Source organism: Lipotes vexillifer, unplaced genomic scaffold (assembly GCF_000442215.2).
Source record: "Lipotes vexillifer unplaced genomic scaffold, Lipotes_vexillifer_v1.1 scaffold215, whole genome shotgun sequence".
In the NCBI taxonomy this organism is placed as follows: Eukaryota; Metazoa; Chordata; class Mammalia; order Artiodactyla; family Lipotidae; genus Lipotes; species Lipotes vexillifer.
This window is the reverse complement of record NW_006776544.1, coordinates 1887046-1902956: the sequence shown is the minus strand read 5'-3', so window position 1 is coordinate 1902956 and position 15911 is coordinate 1887046. Positions and strand designations below refer to the sequence as shown.

The 15911-nt window shown below is 38.4% G+C and overlaps 1 protein-coding gene across 4 annotated transcripts in view; it reads right to left on the bottom strand.

Moving 5' to 3' along the window:
* Positions 1-4606: 4606 nt before the first annotated feature.
* Positions 4607-15911, bottom strand: part of SMARCA1 (SNF2 related chromatin remodeling ATPase 1) — a 70666-nt gene continuing 59361 nt past the window's right edge. For 2 of the 4 annotated variants that reach the window (XM_007450482.1, XM_007450483.1), the window contains 2 exons: positions 6461-6571; positions 4607-5341 (listed from right to left, as the gene is read on the bottom strand). In XM_007450482.1, coding sequence (XP_007450544.1) covers positions 5270-5341; positions 6461-6571 — 183 coding nt within the window. In that variant the 3' untranslated portion in view covers positions 4607-5269. Of the gene's footprint in view, positions 5411-6429; positions 6572-15911 lie in introns of all 4 variants that reach the window. The other 2 variants (XM_007450484.1, XM_007450485.1) reach the window with 2 other exon arrangements.

Here is a 15911-nt window from a genome sequence, read left to right as displayed (position 1 = left end):
TGTCCAGGAGATAATCTGAGCTCTAGGAGTGACGGAAGGCAAACTAGGAAAGAATTAGGAAATTAAGGAAAAGAAGAAACACTGAGGTCTCAGAAACCGTGATGGACACATACGAAAGGAAAAAAGGGCATACAAAGATATAACCAGACCTAACTGTAATCAGCTATCACGAATGTAAGGGCGGCCATCTATCCAACACACACTGGGAAACAGTAGATGGAATACCATGCCAATCTTAGTAGAAAATGGGTAAATTACCATATTTTGGCAATGCTCTCATACGGCCAGTACAAAAACTAAGCGGCATTTGGAGACTTACAGTTGATTCTAGGACAGAGGTAAATAAGGTATCAATCCCAATTGAGATGATGGTCACATACCAAATACTCTAGCAAAGATGGGACCTTATTCAAAGATCTTTTCTGTCTTGGATATAGCAAATAGGCTTTAGTGTCTACCACTGAAGGAGATATGTTAGTTCAAAACTGTATTCATGATGGAAGGTAGACAGTTGGACATAAATAGTACTCACCATCAACCTCCCATAGATATATGGAGACCCTACAAAATAGGCCACATAATTTGATAGTCCTACATATAGACAAATCTAGTATCATGTCACAGAAGGAAGATCAGAGATTAGCCAAGCATACCTTGGGGGCAATATGGAAGGCAAGGTTGAAAGTCAAGGGAAAGATATAGCTTGAATCTGACTACAGTGGCCTAGATGAAAGCTTTCCCAGTAGGAAAGCAATGTATCAGGAAAGGGACAAATAATCAGGTCACTAGACCAACAGATGAAAAAGAAAAGCCTGCTATCACCAGGCTTCTGTAATGGTTACATGGCACAGTCCAATGAGAAAGGCCAACACGTGGTCCAGTTACCTAAATGAACCACTGCTACAGCAAAGGGGCACCAACCAGCATGGAGAACACTTAAAGAGACAATAGCCCGGGTACTAGCTTTGGCCATACCAAAACTTGGAAACCTTTAACTTCTGCCTGATAATAATTCCCAGTACCATAGCTATCAGTGATTCTTACAAGAAAGTCTGGTTTGTTAATGGAGAGAAATGAGAACCCAGTACTTTGTACCAGTGCAAAATATCCTGGGCCAGTCACATCACACACTGTCCACACAGGGGTAGATCTTCTAAGAACAGATCAATGATATACTATCCAGTCCTTATTCTCCTTAAACACACCACACCTTTTCATGAAATAACTAAGGGCTAAGAAGAGCTATGCATACAAGGTGAGTGTATTAATTTGGGTTTCCTCAGAAGCAGACCCTGAGACAAAGATTCTAATGCAAGTAGTTTATTTAGGAGCTGGCCCCAGAAAACACTCAAGACAGGAGTGAGGAAGTGAGACAGGGAAATGAAAGCAGTCAATAAGGAGCATGTTATCAACACAGCCACTACTGCGGGAGACTGGAGCTTCATCCCACGAGTAAACTCTGGGGAACCATACAGATGACATACCTTAGAGTGACCTTGCGTAAGGGGTGCGAGAGCTGTTGCACTTACACACCAACTCCAATCAGCTTTTGGTCGAGAGCCACTCTGAAGTGTTAACCCTCTTCCAGCCTGCTGTGCAAAGGGTAGAAAAGCCTTCAAGGCCTCTGATAAAGCCCTCAGATAAAAAGATACTGGCAGTTAGAAATCAGCTGGAGCACACAGAAATAATACGGCGGAGGGATAGGGAACAACTACGTGTACCGGAACCACAGGAAAATCTCACCCCTTGTCTATTGGGGAGGGTCGCTTAGGCAGACGAAATGAAGGAGACACGGAGTAGAATACTGATAGAAGTTTGAAATTTGATGGCAACTGGAGGATTTCAAAAAAACACCTGGAGAGAAAGCATGCGCACACCAGCATCATCATTGAAACTGGCCCGGGAGTCTGTACTAGCTGCATTGGCTACTGCACCATAGAGGAGAAACAACAGACCACACTGGGGACCTTTGCCAATAACTGGGAAAAATAGCATTTCATTTTGGTGACAGTAGATAGATTCGCGAGTTAGGTAGAGGCTTTTCAAACCAAACACCCAGCAACTAAGATAGCTGCAAAGATTCTAGTCCAACAACTTCTCTTAACTAGGAGGTCTCAAATAATGGACCAAATTTGGGGGCATATTTCATGGGAGAATGTGTAATCTGATAAGAATCTGGGTTTTCCAGACAGCATAAGCACTAGTAGGCCAGGGAGCCAGAAGGAACTGTGTGATAAAGACTGAGAGACAAGCAGCTATGATGAAAATGAGAGATTTCTGAGGTCTCTGCCTTCTTTTGATTCTAAGGAAATTAGGGCCCGAGTATCCAATGGATCAAAACAGATGCTTTACTAGGGCCTCTGTGGGAGCCTGAGGGTTACTGGGAAACCTATTCACCTCTTGTCTTCTACAGAGAGGCCCTGAGTAAAGGAAACCACTCAGAGTCCCTGTACTTCCACTCACTTCCCTCCTTCACATTCTCCAAACAAAGAAGCAGGTTGGGTCAGATTCCAGTACAATCTGTAGACCGCTTTCACTGGTGGGCTGGATCACTGTGCATTTGTCAAATTGTATTCATAGATACAGCACTCTCTTCTGCTGCTTCTGGTCTCTGAGCAGCTGACTTGGTAAACTGACTATCCTGCTCCCTCAATCCAACACGGCAGCCAGGTCTAGTGTTACTATCCTATCAGTCTAGGCCTCTTGTGTGAAGTGGGATTTATTTGTTGGGAGTTTTAAATCTTCTGTGACACTTTAATTTCTCTGTGGAAAATTGACAATAAGAGGGGTTTCAAATAGAGACTTGGGGCATTCTGCATCCCCAACATTGTATTGGTTGGACTGTGCTACCGTCAGGTGTTCACTGTATGGACCTCCTTGGTAGGCTATGTTCAACAATGACACTGTACATAATCTAGGAGACCTAGATTTCACATCTCTTTGGTCCAAGAAAGAGCCATGATATAGCCAGGGAAATGGCCCCATGAAAAGACTGACAGAACTTACCTGCAGATTTTCTCTCTTAAAGTAGATGGTCACATACAGCTTAGCCATTAACCCCTTTGGGTTAACAGAGAAAGAACAAGAAGTAGAGATTGTTAAGCTTCCGTGAAAGAAGTTCAAAGACCCTAACTGTACCTGCTCCCACCCTCCATCTTCATTTCTCCCCCAAGAAATGCTGAACTGATTGATCAGAGTCCAGTACCCTCACTGGGCTATTTTTCAGTGCACAGAACTTGGGGGTATTAATAAGACCCTCTAAGGTATAATTTTCTCCATCTCAGATGACTGGAACTTTTAATCTCATTGGAGTGGAAAATTCCAAGATTTCATTTTGGGCTTAATAGTTCTGGATTGAAGTTTGGAGCCAAAGCACCAGCTAGTGAAGTATTATTTTGCTTACCTTTGCCTCTCTTGTGGACCTTATAGAAAGGGCAGTTAGGCCAAGGACAGATTTGGATATCTCTGGGTACCTTGACCTAATATCATTGTAAACTCATCTCTTAATAGCACCCTAATTTCATCCAACCTCCAACAGAGTACAAGAGTCTAAGTCCTAATAGTGGAAAGAGTAAAAAGAATCCTATCCGGAGCATGGCAGTAAGAAATATGAAGTCTGGACAATGAAAAAAGACTTGGAAGAGTCCAGCAGACAGTGGGTTGTCATTCTAGATCTATTCATATGTTGCAGAACCCCAATGAGAATGAGGATGTGAAAGACGCTGACTTGCACTCAGGGCTACCCAAGGTTTGCCAGTGGTACACTAAATAGAGTCCGATAGGAAATGCAAAAGATCTTGGGAGGGGGAGAGAGCAACTCTTTAGTGGCCCAAATTTTGTTTTGATAACAAACACCACTGTCCTGCATTCCCAGCTTTGCTTATTTGCCATGTGTCTCACACTAGGTTCTGATCCATTTTCCCTGTTCCCTTATAACCTGACCTTGACTCTGACTCGTCACACACTAACAGTTTCGTGTGACAGCCCCTGTGGCAGAGGCAGTAACATAAAAACATTCCATTTGTTCCCCTACATTTGCCAGTCCTCTTGCACATACACAGGACCATGTGACTAGTTTTGGACAATGAAATATAAATGGATGTGACATTTGTCACTTCTGGGCTGAGGCAATAAAGAGCCTATATGCGATTCTCCAGCCTCTTTTTCTCCTACAGCGGCAGCTGAATAGGCCACATGTTCCAGATGGTACAGCTGTGAAACAGCGGAGCCTCAGTCAGCCTGGTGCCTTGAGGGACTGTGTGGAGCAGATCTCCTCCCAGCGTGGGGTCTGTGGTGTGGGAAAGGTAGAAGCTCTTGGTGTGCAAAGCCTCTGACACTCTGAGATCATCTGTTATCTGACCGTACTTGTATTCCTATGGAAGACCCTCCCCCTTTCTTCTGCATGCATAGCACTTACTTCATACTCTTAACTTAGTTGTTAATAAATCTACATGTTATACCCAGACTCCCCTGGACTGGCTCTATGGGACAAAAGATCAGGCACAAGTCAGCAAGCAAAGCTTTAACTTTCAACCAAATACATAGTTGTGAGCAATTCAATTCAGTAAACACAACTATTTTCTACTGCACAAAAAACAGGAAATAATTAAATTTCTTATAGACGTTTCTTTATTATACTTTCCCACTTGAATATTTAGAGAATAATTTAAATGTAATGCATACTGACAGCAAGCACAGTATCAAATATTAGTTTTTTAAATTTTTTCTGTTCTCACCCTTTATTCCTTTAGGAAAAAAATATTTAGATGACCTCAAAGAAACAATTATTATGCTAATCACAGTATGCAGTAACACGTACAAGCCCATACTCAATAGAAAAGAAAGCAACAAAGAAGTGAAAAAGTCTTTCTCCTCAAATCATTTTAATTCAATTTTCCACAGCCATATAAATTTAAAGTATGAAACAACAATAATACAGCTATAGAATCTAGGTTCTCTTTCAAAGCAGCGGCATATAAAACATAGAAAAGCTAAAACCTCAGCACAAGCTTCAAAAGAACAAGGACTGAGAGGATTTTGATGAAGACATGAAATGCACAAAATACAGTACACAAAAATACTAGAATGCATAAAATATAAAGCTACACATTTCATGTAGAAAGCATTGTAAAATATATAAAATATGCAAGAAATCAAAACCAAAGAGATTTTTCTTAGAGTACCATGAATACACTGGAACTGGCAATTAGCATTTGAAGATGGGAACAAGAAAATAGCAGTTTCCCATTTAAAACTTTATTTCTAGGCTTTAGGATTTCACCTTCTTGACATCCTTCTTTCCAGAGCTCTCAGTAGCTGACTCTGCTTTTCTTTTCTGTGACTAAAATGGAAACAGATTTAATGTTCTGCTCCAATATGCACATTTTTAAATGGCCCAACAATGTTAAATCTAGGATGTAAATGCATTAAAAAAAAATTTTAACATGAATATTCACTTAAATGTTATACTCACATTTAATGTTCTATATAGCCCAACAAACTATGTAACCCAATGTAAAATAACCTCCAAACATGTTTCTTTTTAAGAAAAGACATAAAATACCCATCAAAAATAGTCATCAAGTTTCTACTTACACATGGTACTATAAATGTATGCTTATCTTAAAGAACTACTTAATACTTAAAGTTTTCTGGGAAAAATGTTATTTATGAGTGTATTATTTTTTAAATCTTATGACAGATGTTAACATACCATATTTCATATATTCTATGATGCACATTTGTTTCCCACTTTAGCATCTCTGAAATCGGGATGCATCCTATAATTGATGACAAATCATAGTTACTTGGCAGCAGTTCTTCTTAGTGGCACATAAAATAATGCTGTGTCTTACAATGGAAGGCATCTTAGACTTGATGAAATATGGTAGTTTACTTAACCACACTCAAATAATATGATCTATTAAAGAGTATTTGAAATTGTAACTATACAAGGCAACCTGACTGAATTAAAATTAAGTCATCTTATTATTCAACAGTTAACTTATTACCAAGTAAACCAAGTAAAGCTTTGCTGTCTCTTCAAAGTTCTTATTTGCACTCATAGTTCCACAAAGATCAGAAAACTTATTTGATCAAATCAGAACTCCCAGTTTCAACCTCAGTCCCACCCCACCCCACCCCTCTCCTACTCCCCATGACAACTCTAGTCTCAATTCAAAGGATTTTACTTGCATTATACTTCTGCATAAAAGTCATGAGGAATTTTTTTTAAATACTGAGCCCTGTTACTACGGGAGTTCCTAACCATATGTTCTACAAACAAATAGGAAGCATGTGGTTGTAGTGTAATTCTTTTTCTGTCAAAAAACAAATCAGCATTTCATAAAACCAGTTTTTATAATAGGTATCACTATGGCATTAAACATAATATAGGCATTTTAATTATGTAAAAAAAATGGGATCTACCTAAAAGTTAGGAAAATGCTGAAAATTTTACCATTGGAGTTTTAGTTGCCCGTTTCTTCTTTTCTGCTCTCTCTCTTTCCTCAATTTCCATATTTTCTTTCTCAATCAATGAAATCAGAGTATTACAGCGTCTCTGGAATTCCTAAACCAATTAATACAAGACTTTTAATTTCTTCAACCCTGGCACAATCTTTAAAAAGTGGTAATTCTTTAACTGTATCGTTCTTGTGATACAGAATTTCTAAGTTGGTATTCTTCGGAACAATATTCATACAGAGTATATTCCACCAAAAATATGAGAAGTGGATAAATATCATTCAGTGGGTAAATGGGTAAACAAACTGTGGTACATCCATACTTTGAAATACTACTCAGCAATAAAAAGAAAGAAGTATTGGCATATGCAACAACCTAGATGAACCTCAACGGAATGAGGCTGAGTGGAAAAAGCCAATCTCAAAAGGTTACATACCATATTGTTCCATTTATATGGCATTCTTAAATGGAAGTTTAGAAATGGAGAACATTATCAATGGTTGCCAGGGGCTAGGGAAAGGGGGGAGAGTGGGAGTGACTATAAAGAGCTAGCACAAGGAAGTCTTGTGGTGGTGCTAGTTACACGTATCTATGTGTGATAAAATTGCACTGAACTACACACACGTGTGCACGCACACCCCCCCCCCACACACACACACACAAGTGCATCTATAACCAGTGAAATCCGAATAAGCTCTGTGGATGGTACTAATGTCAATTTCCTGGTTGTGACACTGTACTGTATTTATGGAATATGTTACCATCTGGGAAAACTTGGTGAAGGGTGCATTGGCCCTCCCTGTACATTTCTTTACAACTTCCTGTGAATTGTAAGTATTTTGAAACAAAAAGTTAACAAAAATCACATAAACAAAAAAATAAGAGGATGTCCTATTATCAAAGCACATTTTGGAAGTACTCAGTTTACAAAAGTCAAACAGATTTCTTTTCCACAGGGCTGCTCATAGCCTTTAAGTTCCTAATGAGGCACTGTCAACCACTAGGGTAGGCGATGTAAGAAGCAAGCAATTCCCCAAGCTATTCAAACAGCAGAACTCTCTTCTCAAAGGACATCTTGTGGGATCAGAGTTCTGAGGGGGGCGTCTCAGGAAACACTGATGCATTTGTTAATTCAGAGCAAGCAACAGCTGAAAAGATTCCGCATTAACCTTGCCACTACCTATATTTCACTGCCAGCAAATCAATGCATCCAAACTATAAACAGTTTTTATGAACATATGGTGAGCATTAAACATATGATTAATATGGATGCTCATATATATTAACCCTGTACACTTTGCTGTATTTTAAAGGTAAATAAGTTTAATATCAAAGGATAAATAACATTTTAAAATGATTTCTTTTTTGTATAGGCAAAAATATCTGGGGGTTCCCTGGCGGCGCAGTGGTTGAGAGTCTGCCTGCTGATGCAGGGGACAGGGGTTCGTGCCCAGGTCCGGGAAGATCCCACATGCTGCGGAGCGGCTGGGCCCGTGAGCCATGGCCGCTGAGCCTGCGCATCCGGAGCCTGTGCTCCGCAACGGGAGAGGCCACAACAGTGAGGGGCCCGCGTACCGCAAAAAAAAAAAAAAAAATCGGATAAAATATAAAGCAGCTAAACCCTAAAATAAAAATGTAGATTTATTGGCAATTAAGAACTCCAACCAATAAATGGTCCAAGTGCAAGAATAGAAAACTCATAGGACTCCCCTGGTGGTCCAGTGCTAAAGAATCGCCTTCCAATGCAGGAGACGCGGGTTCCATCCCTGGTCAGGGAACTAAGATCCCACATGCCGCGGGGCAACTAAGCCCGTGTGCCACAACTACTGAGCTTGCGCGCCTCAACAAGAGAGCCTGTGTGCTGCAAACTACAGAGCCCACACACCACAACGAGAGAGAGAAAACCTGCATGCTTCAACTAGATAGAAGCCCGAGCACCGCAACGAAGAGACTGCGTGCCATAACGAAAGATCCTGCATGCCTCAACAAAGATCCTGTGTGCTGCGACTAAGACCCGATGCAGCCAAAAAAATTAATTAAGATAAATAAATAAATATTTTTAAAACTCATAAAAAATTAAAATGTCCATATATTAAAATTTTTTTCAAAGAAATGCAAAGTAAAACAATGATATATTTATTAAATTAGCAATGACATGTTCATTCAAGTGTGTGTGTGTGGTGTGTGTATCTGGTGTTGGCGATAAGATGAAATGGGAGCTCTCATTCATTGATGATGGGATGCCAATGTTAAAAATTGTGCCCCCCACAAAATCTGTAAGTTGAAGTCTTAACACCCCCGCAGGGTGACTGTGTTTGGAGAGAGGGCCTTTATGGAGGTAATTAAGGTTAAATGAAGTCATAAGGGTGGGGCCCTAATCCGATAGGTCTGGTATTACAAGAGGAAGAGACACCCAGAGATCCCTCTTCTCTCTCTTTCTCTCCCCACTCACACAGAAAGGGTCACGTGAGGACACAGCAAGACGACCCCATCTACAAGCCAGGGAGAAAGGCCTCACCAGAAACCAACCCTCCCGGCACCCTGATCTTAGACTTCCAGTCTCCAAAGCCATGAGAAATTTGTTTAAGCCACCCCATCCATCTACAGTACTGTGTTATGGCAGCCCAAGCAGACTAAAATAATATCTTTCTAGAAAGCAATTTGGGAATATCAATGATACATCTTAAAAATTTCATACTCTTTGAATGAACAATTCCACTCCTAGATGCTTAATGTAAGGCAATAAGAGACGTATACAAAGATTTACAGAAGAATATTTAGAGCAGTGCTATTTTTAGCAGAGAAATACTGGGAACTAAATTTGGGGTACTTTGTCAATTACCATATACATATATACACATCTTACTATATATGTATATACACAGCAGAAATATCTGAGAGAGTACTAACTACATACAGTGTTACTAGTGGTTAACAGCAGCTATTTCTGAAAGTAGGAGCAATGGTAACTTTTATTTTCTTCTTTACACTAGCATGTATTTTCTAAATTTTCTGCAATGAACATTTAGGCCTTAGGCAATCTAACATTTTTAAGAAATGGCAAATTTTTTAAATACAGTTTTATCTTTCCAAATAAAAGCTAGAAAAATGGCATACAGAAATATTATCAACTATTCAAGCATTTTCTACTCTAAAATTCAAGCCCAAAAGAAGGCAGAAAACCAAAGATAGTCTAATAGCCAGAAAAAAAATCTTCATTAAGAAATTATTGTTTGACTATTAAAAATAACCTTACAAAACACTGGTACATTCATGTTTCTTGTGCATCCTCGATTACCCAAGGTTAAATAATTTAGGAAAAATAACACTGGAATTTTCCTTACTTACCAAAACAATAGTGGTATCTTTAATATGCAGACCAAGCACTCTTCACAGCTTCATTCAGTAACACACATACAAATTAAACAGCATGTTATTCAATTTATCTATTATAGAAAGGGCTAAGTTGACCCCGATGAGATTTGATTGTTGGTTTCTAGGGAGACTAGATAGAGTCTTTATGTGAAGCTGATTCTTGAATCATTAAGCTATACCCTCTGGCTATTATTATTCTCAGTAAGTAATAGTTGCCTGTGACTGCAGATATCTTTAGATACATATTCATGGTTCATAATGGGTGATTCAGAAAAAAACTAACACTTTTGAGACAGTCTCATATGCAGTGAAATAGAATATTTCAAAATGATTATAAATCGACTGTATAATAAGTTCTTACCTTCATTCCTTTTAACCTGTCACTAACTACAGACAGAAAAATAATCTAACTCTCTGGAGAAAGGCACCAAGGAATGAGTGAGTCTGGACGTTACCTTCCTAGCATAGGTAATGCCACTTTCTCTAAAGATACCAACCCCATCTTTTATTCACATGCTTGAGGACTGCTTAACTAAACAGATGGTATCATAAACAGAACACGAGCTAACACCAGAAATTACGAGGAGGCCAGATTACCAATAAAATAGTGATTCATGTTTTGAATAACTAAGTGACTATGAAATGACTATGAGAAATTTCATGATGTCAAAAGCACTTTTATCTTATATAATTTCGCCTTTCACATACATATCCCCCTAGATTCTTGTACCTTTTTAATCTTCCTATTTTCCTCAGATTACAGGAAGTGGTTCATGTGCTCTCAAACTGTTTCCACAATTCTGTAGTCTAATTATCTCTTTCTCTCACGATTTCCCCATGCTGGATTTAGGAATGAAATCGGAGGGAGAAAAATAGCACACAAGAGGAAGAGAGGAGATACAAAAACAATAAAGACAGCAGAAGAGAGTAGGAAAATGGCAAATGGAAAACTGTTCTGCAGTGTTAATAGCTGTGGCCAAAGGAAAAAAAAAGTACTTTGTGTTCACACATGTGCAGGAAATGCTAGATTTTTAAAAGGTTAAACAAATTTCTTCATGGCAGGACTTCTCAGAGCTCTTAGCATTCTAATGTAGATTGGAAGGGTCACAGGCGGGATTCAGTATCAGCATTTCCCAAATTTATTTGAACACAGAACCCTGTTCTGCATATTGCATACAGTAAGGCCCCTACATACAAACCGAGAACTTTCAAAGATGCGAACTTGCGCTCCATCTTGCAGCTTGCCCTCCATCTCCTACTGCTGATGATCCTTCAGCTCTACCATCTCCCACCTCCTCTCCCTCCTACAGTCAGTAACTCTTCTTGCCTGTTCACTCGATGCCAGCCCCTATATGCCAGCTATTATACTGTACTACTGTACTTTTCAAGGTACTATACTGTAAGATTTAAAATGTTTGAGTTTTTCTATTTTTTATGTATTATTTGTGTGAAAAGTATTATAAACCTATTACAGTAGTACTATATAGCCGATTGTGTTAGTTGGGTACCTAGGCTAACTTTGTTGGACTTAACGAAGAAATTGGACTTACGAACGCACTCTCGGAATGGAACTCGTTCGTATGTAAGGGACTTACCGTATTTGCAAATCCTGGAACAATGTTTGGTAGAAACCAACTTGGGAAATGCTGTGCAGGGTAAGAGTGATAGATAAGACTAAGTTTGAGCCAAAATACAAAGAACCTAGAAGCTAAAAACAAAGAAATAAGCAATTTTACTTAATTCAGTTGACAAAAGGATCTCACTGATGATTGTTGAGCAGGAACCGTCATGTAATCAAAGGTGTATTTTGCACTACGAAATCTTCCCTTGATACAGAGTCTCAATAGTGGGAGCTCATAAAATTACTGACTCTCAAGATTGGAAAGGACCTTTAAAAATTATTCAGGTTGATGCTGAATCCCTTCTACTAGGTCCTTACTAATTAGCCATCCAGCTTGTCTGAATTCTTCCAATGACGGGGTACTCACTACCTCCCAAAGCTGTCTATCCCACCTTCAGACAAGTTAAAAATGTTCCCTTATGCAAACTGAACAAGCTGATTTTTGTAGTCAAATTGAACAAGCTGATTCCCTCTTCTCTATGACAATCCTTCAAATATTACAAGGCAGCTCTCATGGCTCCATCACAATCACTGCAATTACCACCAGACCTGCCAGACATCCCTCTTTTAGGCCAAAGAACCTCCCTCTTTACCCATCCTTCATTTAACACTTTTCTTGAAGGACTGTATAACACTTATGTCTACCCTTGGTTATATTATTTCTTTCCTTCCACCTTTCTTACACATTCTTTTAAACCACGGGTCAGCACATCCTTTCTGTGAAGAGCCAAACAGTAAATACTGTCAGCTTTGTAGACCACATGGTCTCTGTCACGACTGCTCAGCTCTGCCACTGCAGCATGAGAGCAGCCATAAACGATGCATAAGTGAATGCGTGTGGCTGGGTTCCCATAAAACTTTACAGATACTAAAATCTGAATTTTGTATAATTTTCACATGTCACAAAATAGTCTTCTTTTGATTTTCTTTCAACCATTTGAAAATGTAAAAATCATTCTTGGCTTGCAGGCCATACAAAAACAGGTAAAGGTAAAGGGCTGCAGTTTGCCAAGCCCTGTTTTAAACTAGTCTTTAGATTGACTTTAAACAAACTGTCTGCCTTGGTTTTCCGTATCTTTTTAATAGTTTATAATTCCATTCAATGCAAAGTCACCCAAGTTTCAACTTTTGAATACTAGGATATGTATCTCTACCTTTATTTAATAAATAATGGGATGTATGCAGTAAGTGGCGCTGCCCTGTACTGTGTGGTGAATATCAATCATGCCAGGCACCAAGTTCAAACATCCTCTGCCCCAATACCCAGCTTCAAAGCATCAATTCAAAAGGCACAGAAAGCATCAGTAGACTTGAAGTGACTTACTGAAAGAGATTAAAGAGACTCCACATTACATTTCCTATGTACTAAAATCCTAGACACTAAGCCTGCCTAAGTCTGAATGACAGAAGGTCACTGCCCGTCATGGTTGAAAGTCAAAAGCAGGTGAATGAGCAAAAGCAAAAAAATAAATAAATAAATTGCACCCCACATCTGCACAGCTAAATTGGTAGGTGGTTCTATAAAGTCAGAATCCTCTTCTACAGTTCTTAGTAAAGCAAAATGGGTGTTTGTTTCTCCTTTGCTCTTTTATAAACTCCCTATACTTTACCTTTGGGAATTGATACCTTCAACTATACATTCTGTGGTATATTTCCTAGGTTCTTTGTCACTTTGGAATCTCTATCATACTAACAAAAAGCAATGGCATTCTATACTAAAATCTCAGGGCCCACGCACACCGGTAGTTAGATGGGAGTTATATATTCTAATAATAATAATTAAGAAATATATCCTATATTTCTTAAACAAGTATCAAATGCTATGATAGTCTTACCTAGCTGCTGCTACTTAAACATCGCTATTTGTAAAATGTCACATCGCCTCTTCACGATACATAAATACATAAAACAAACTCCTGTTAGTGCATGTATTGTATTTCAGATTGTTAGAACAACTCAGTCTTAAATCAAACACTATAGTTACTAATAAAACACATGATATTTACAACCGGCTACTCAAACAAAAGCTGCAGGGATTACAGCCAAGTAAAGTCTATCATTAGAAAAAGGTAGATGAAAAGAAAAGAAAGGAAAGGAAAAGAAAAAAGAACTCAAACCCGTTGCTACATTTCTTCACATTCTATCCAAATCTGATCCAACTGTAGGGGTCTGTGAGATAGAAGCAAACTGAAGTACGAAAGTTCCATGCTCATTTATTCACTGAATGCCTACTTTGTGCAAGCGTTATGCTGGTACTTTTAGGTGTAACCATTTGCACCTGATAGTTAAGAGAGCCGCAGTAAAAAATGACTCTGGGGCAGATGGTGCTATAATAGCCAAGGGAAGTAAAAAAAGAGGAGGAACAGAGAAAAGACAGAGATATAAATTTGGGAATCGTCAGCCTATATGGTAGTTGAGGTAGACATTTGCCCATTTCCACAGAACAGTATTTCTAAAATGTAAATCTGACCATGTCACTGCCCTGTTAAAATCTTTCAATGACTCCCCATTTCCTACAGAATAATGACCAAAGTTCAATACCAAGGACAGGGCTCTTCGTAATTTCGCTGCCAGCTCCTTCCTCATCTTCCAGGACTTCCCTCCCTACTCACACTCCAGCACAACCTACTTGCAGTTTCTTAATGTGTTGTGCTTGTTTCTACCTTTGCACACGCTGTTTCCACAGTCCCAGGGCCAACTCCTTCCTGGTCATTCAAGACTCAGCTCCAAGAAGGACCTCTTCTATGAAGCCATTCCTCTGACCTAACCCTCAAGGCAAAGTTAAACACAACCCCTTCTGTACATACCTCTATACAGGACCCTTCTGAAAATTAAGGCTGAAAGGGACATTTTAGTCTTTCAAGCACATTAGGAAACAATATATCCCTATAAGCATAAATATATTTTAATATTTTCATAATTCTACAGTCAAGAAGCACCCATCATTAATTTTACGTTTTACCAATTTTGTGAATAATGTATTAATTCATATACTCACATTTCATTAAGAATGTAATGCTCTAAGAAATCAATATTAGCTGTTATCACACAATTAAGCACTAATACACAAAATAAAAAATCATGAGTGGGCTTCTTCATAAAATTTCCTAGGCTGTGCTGCATAAACAGCAGACAAAAGTGTTATTGTGACTATAAAACAGTTTGGAAACTTTTTAATTTGACTTTTGTTTTTCTAAAGTATCTAGAAAGAAAATCCTTCTCTGACTGGACAGATAATTTATCAAATATCCTGTGCTGAACTAATAATTTAGTTAATGTTTACTATCAATGATAAACCTATAAAAAGGGAAGCAAGCTAATAAAGAGCTATAGCAATATTTTCTAAATAGTATTTTTTCTCCTACAGTTCTGATGAGGAATGCCATGTTCTTAATTTTAAATAAGGAACACTTTCATTAATAATAAAGCTGTGATTTGAAAACAAACAGCAATAACATGAAATTTTTATTACATTGTATACAACAGTGTGTGATTCTCTGAGATACTACCCCAAAAGTTCATTTAAACTACTACAAAAGGCAGAGTAATTGTAATAACTAATTACTAATACTCTGATTCAACTCTAAAGTCCATGGCCACGGGCTATGTACACGGAGCTTCTTGCGAGGCCAGGAGAGGAAAGAAAAAAGCTTCCTAGAGGCTAAAAAGTAAGAATATTTTTTAACTAAAATTAAGAGTCAAAGCAACCCTGCAAAGGAAGCATAGTGGCTATATCAAGAAATGTTCTTTATTTCAGAGAGCCAAATTCTGCTTTTTCTCCTTTAAGTATTTAAAAGAACCTAAGCAGGTCCAAAGAATTACTGATTAAACTTTGGATACTTTCAGTATGTCCTTCCCAGTAAACTAATGTGCTAGATATTTTAGACTTCTCAGATTCTTTTCAAATCTCCCAGTCACGTTAGTCTGTCACTAAATGAACAGAGATAATGCCCTGACATTCATTCCCTAAAAGGAACTAATGAGCTAATGTTGGTAAAGGGATTGGCAACCTTATATATAAAAGGTAGTATATAAATACAAAGTATTATCTTTTCCTCTTACAGTCATCTGGCAAAGGTCCTTTTAATTCTGATAGTTTTTAAATGTCCTAAGACTAAGACCTCATTATAATACACTTTTTACTTAGAAGGAAAATGGTAGGGCAATTCATGTACTCTGAGCTTAAAAATCTAAATTGATCATATCCTTCCTACTTGTTTATGTAGTTCAATAGAGACTGATTACTTACTTAAAGACCACACAAGTTCTCAGAGAAAGAAATCACAGTGTTTTTAGCACAGAGAAACAGAACTAAAACTCATTTTCTCTTTTGTACAGCCAGCATTTTTAAATGGAGAAGAGCCTCAAAGAAATTTTCAACCTTTAGCTGAAGGCTTTCAAAATGCGGCATATTTAGAAGTGGAGGTTCATGCCTTTAAGTACTTTAAGA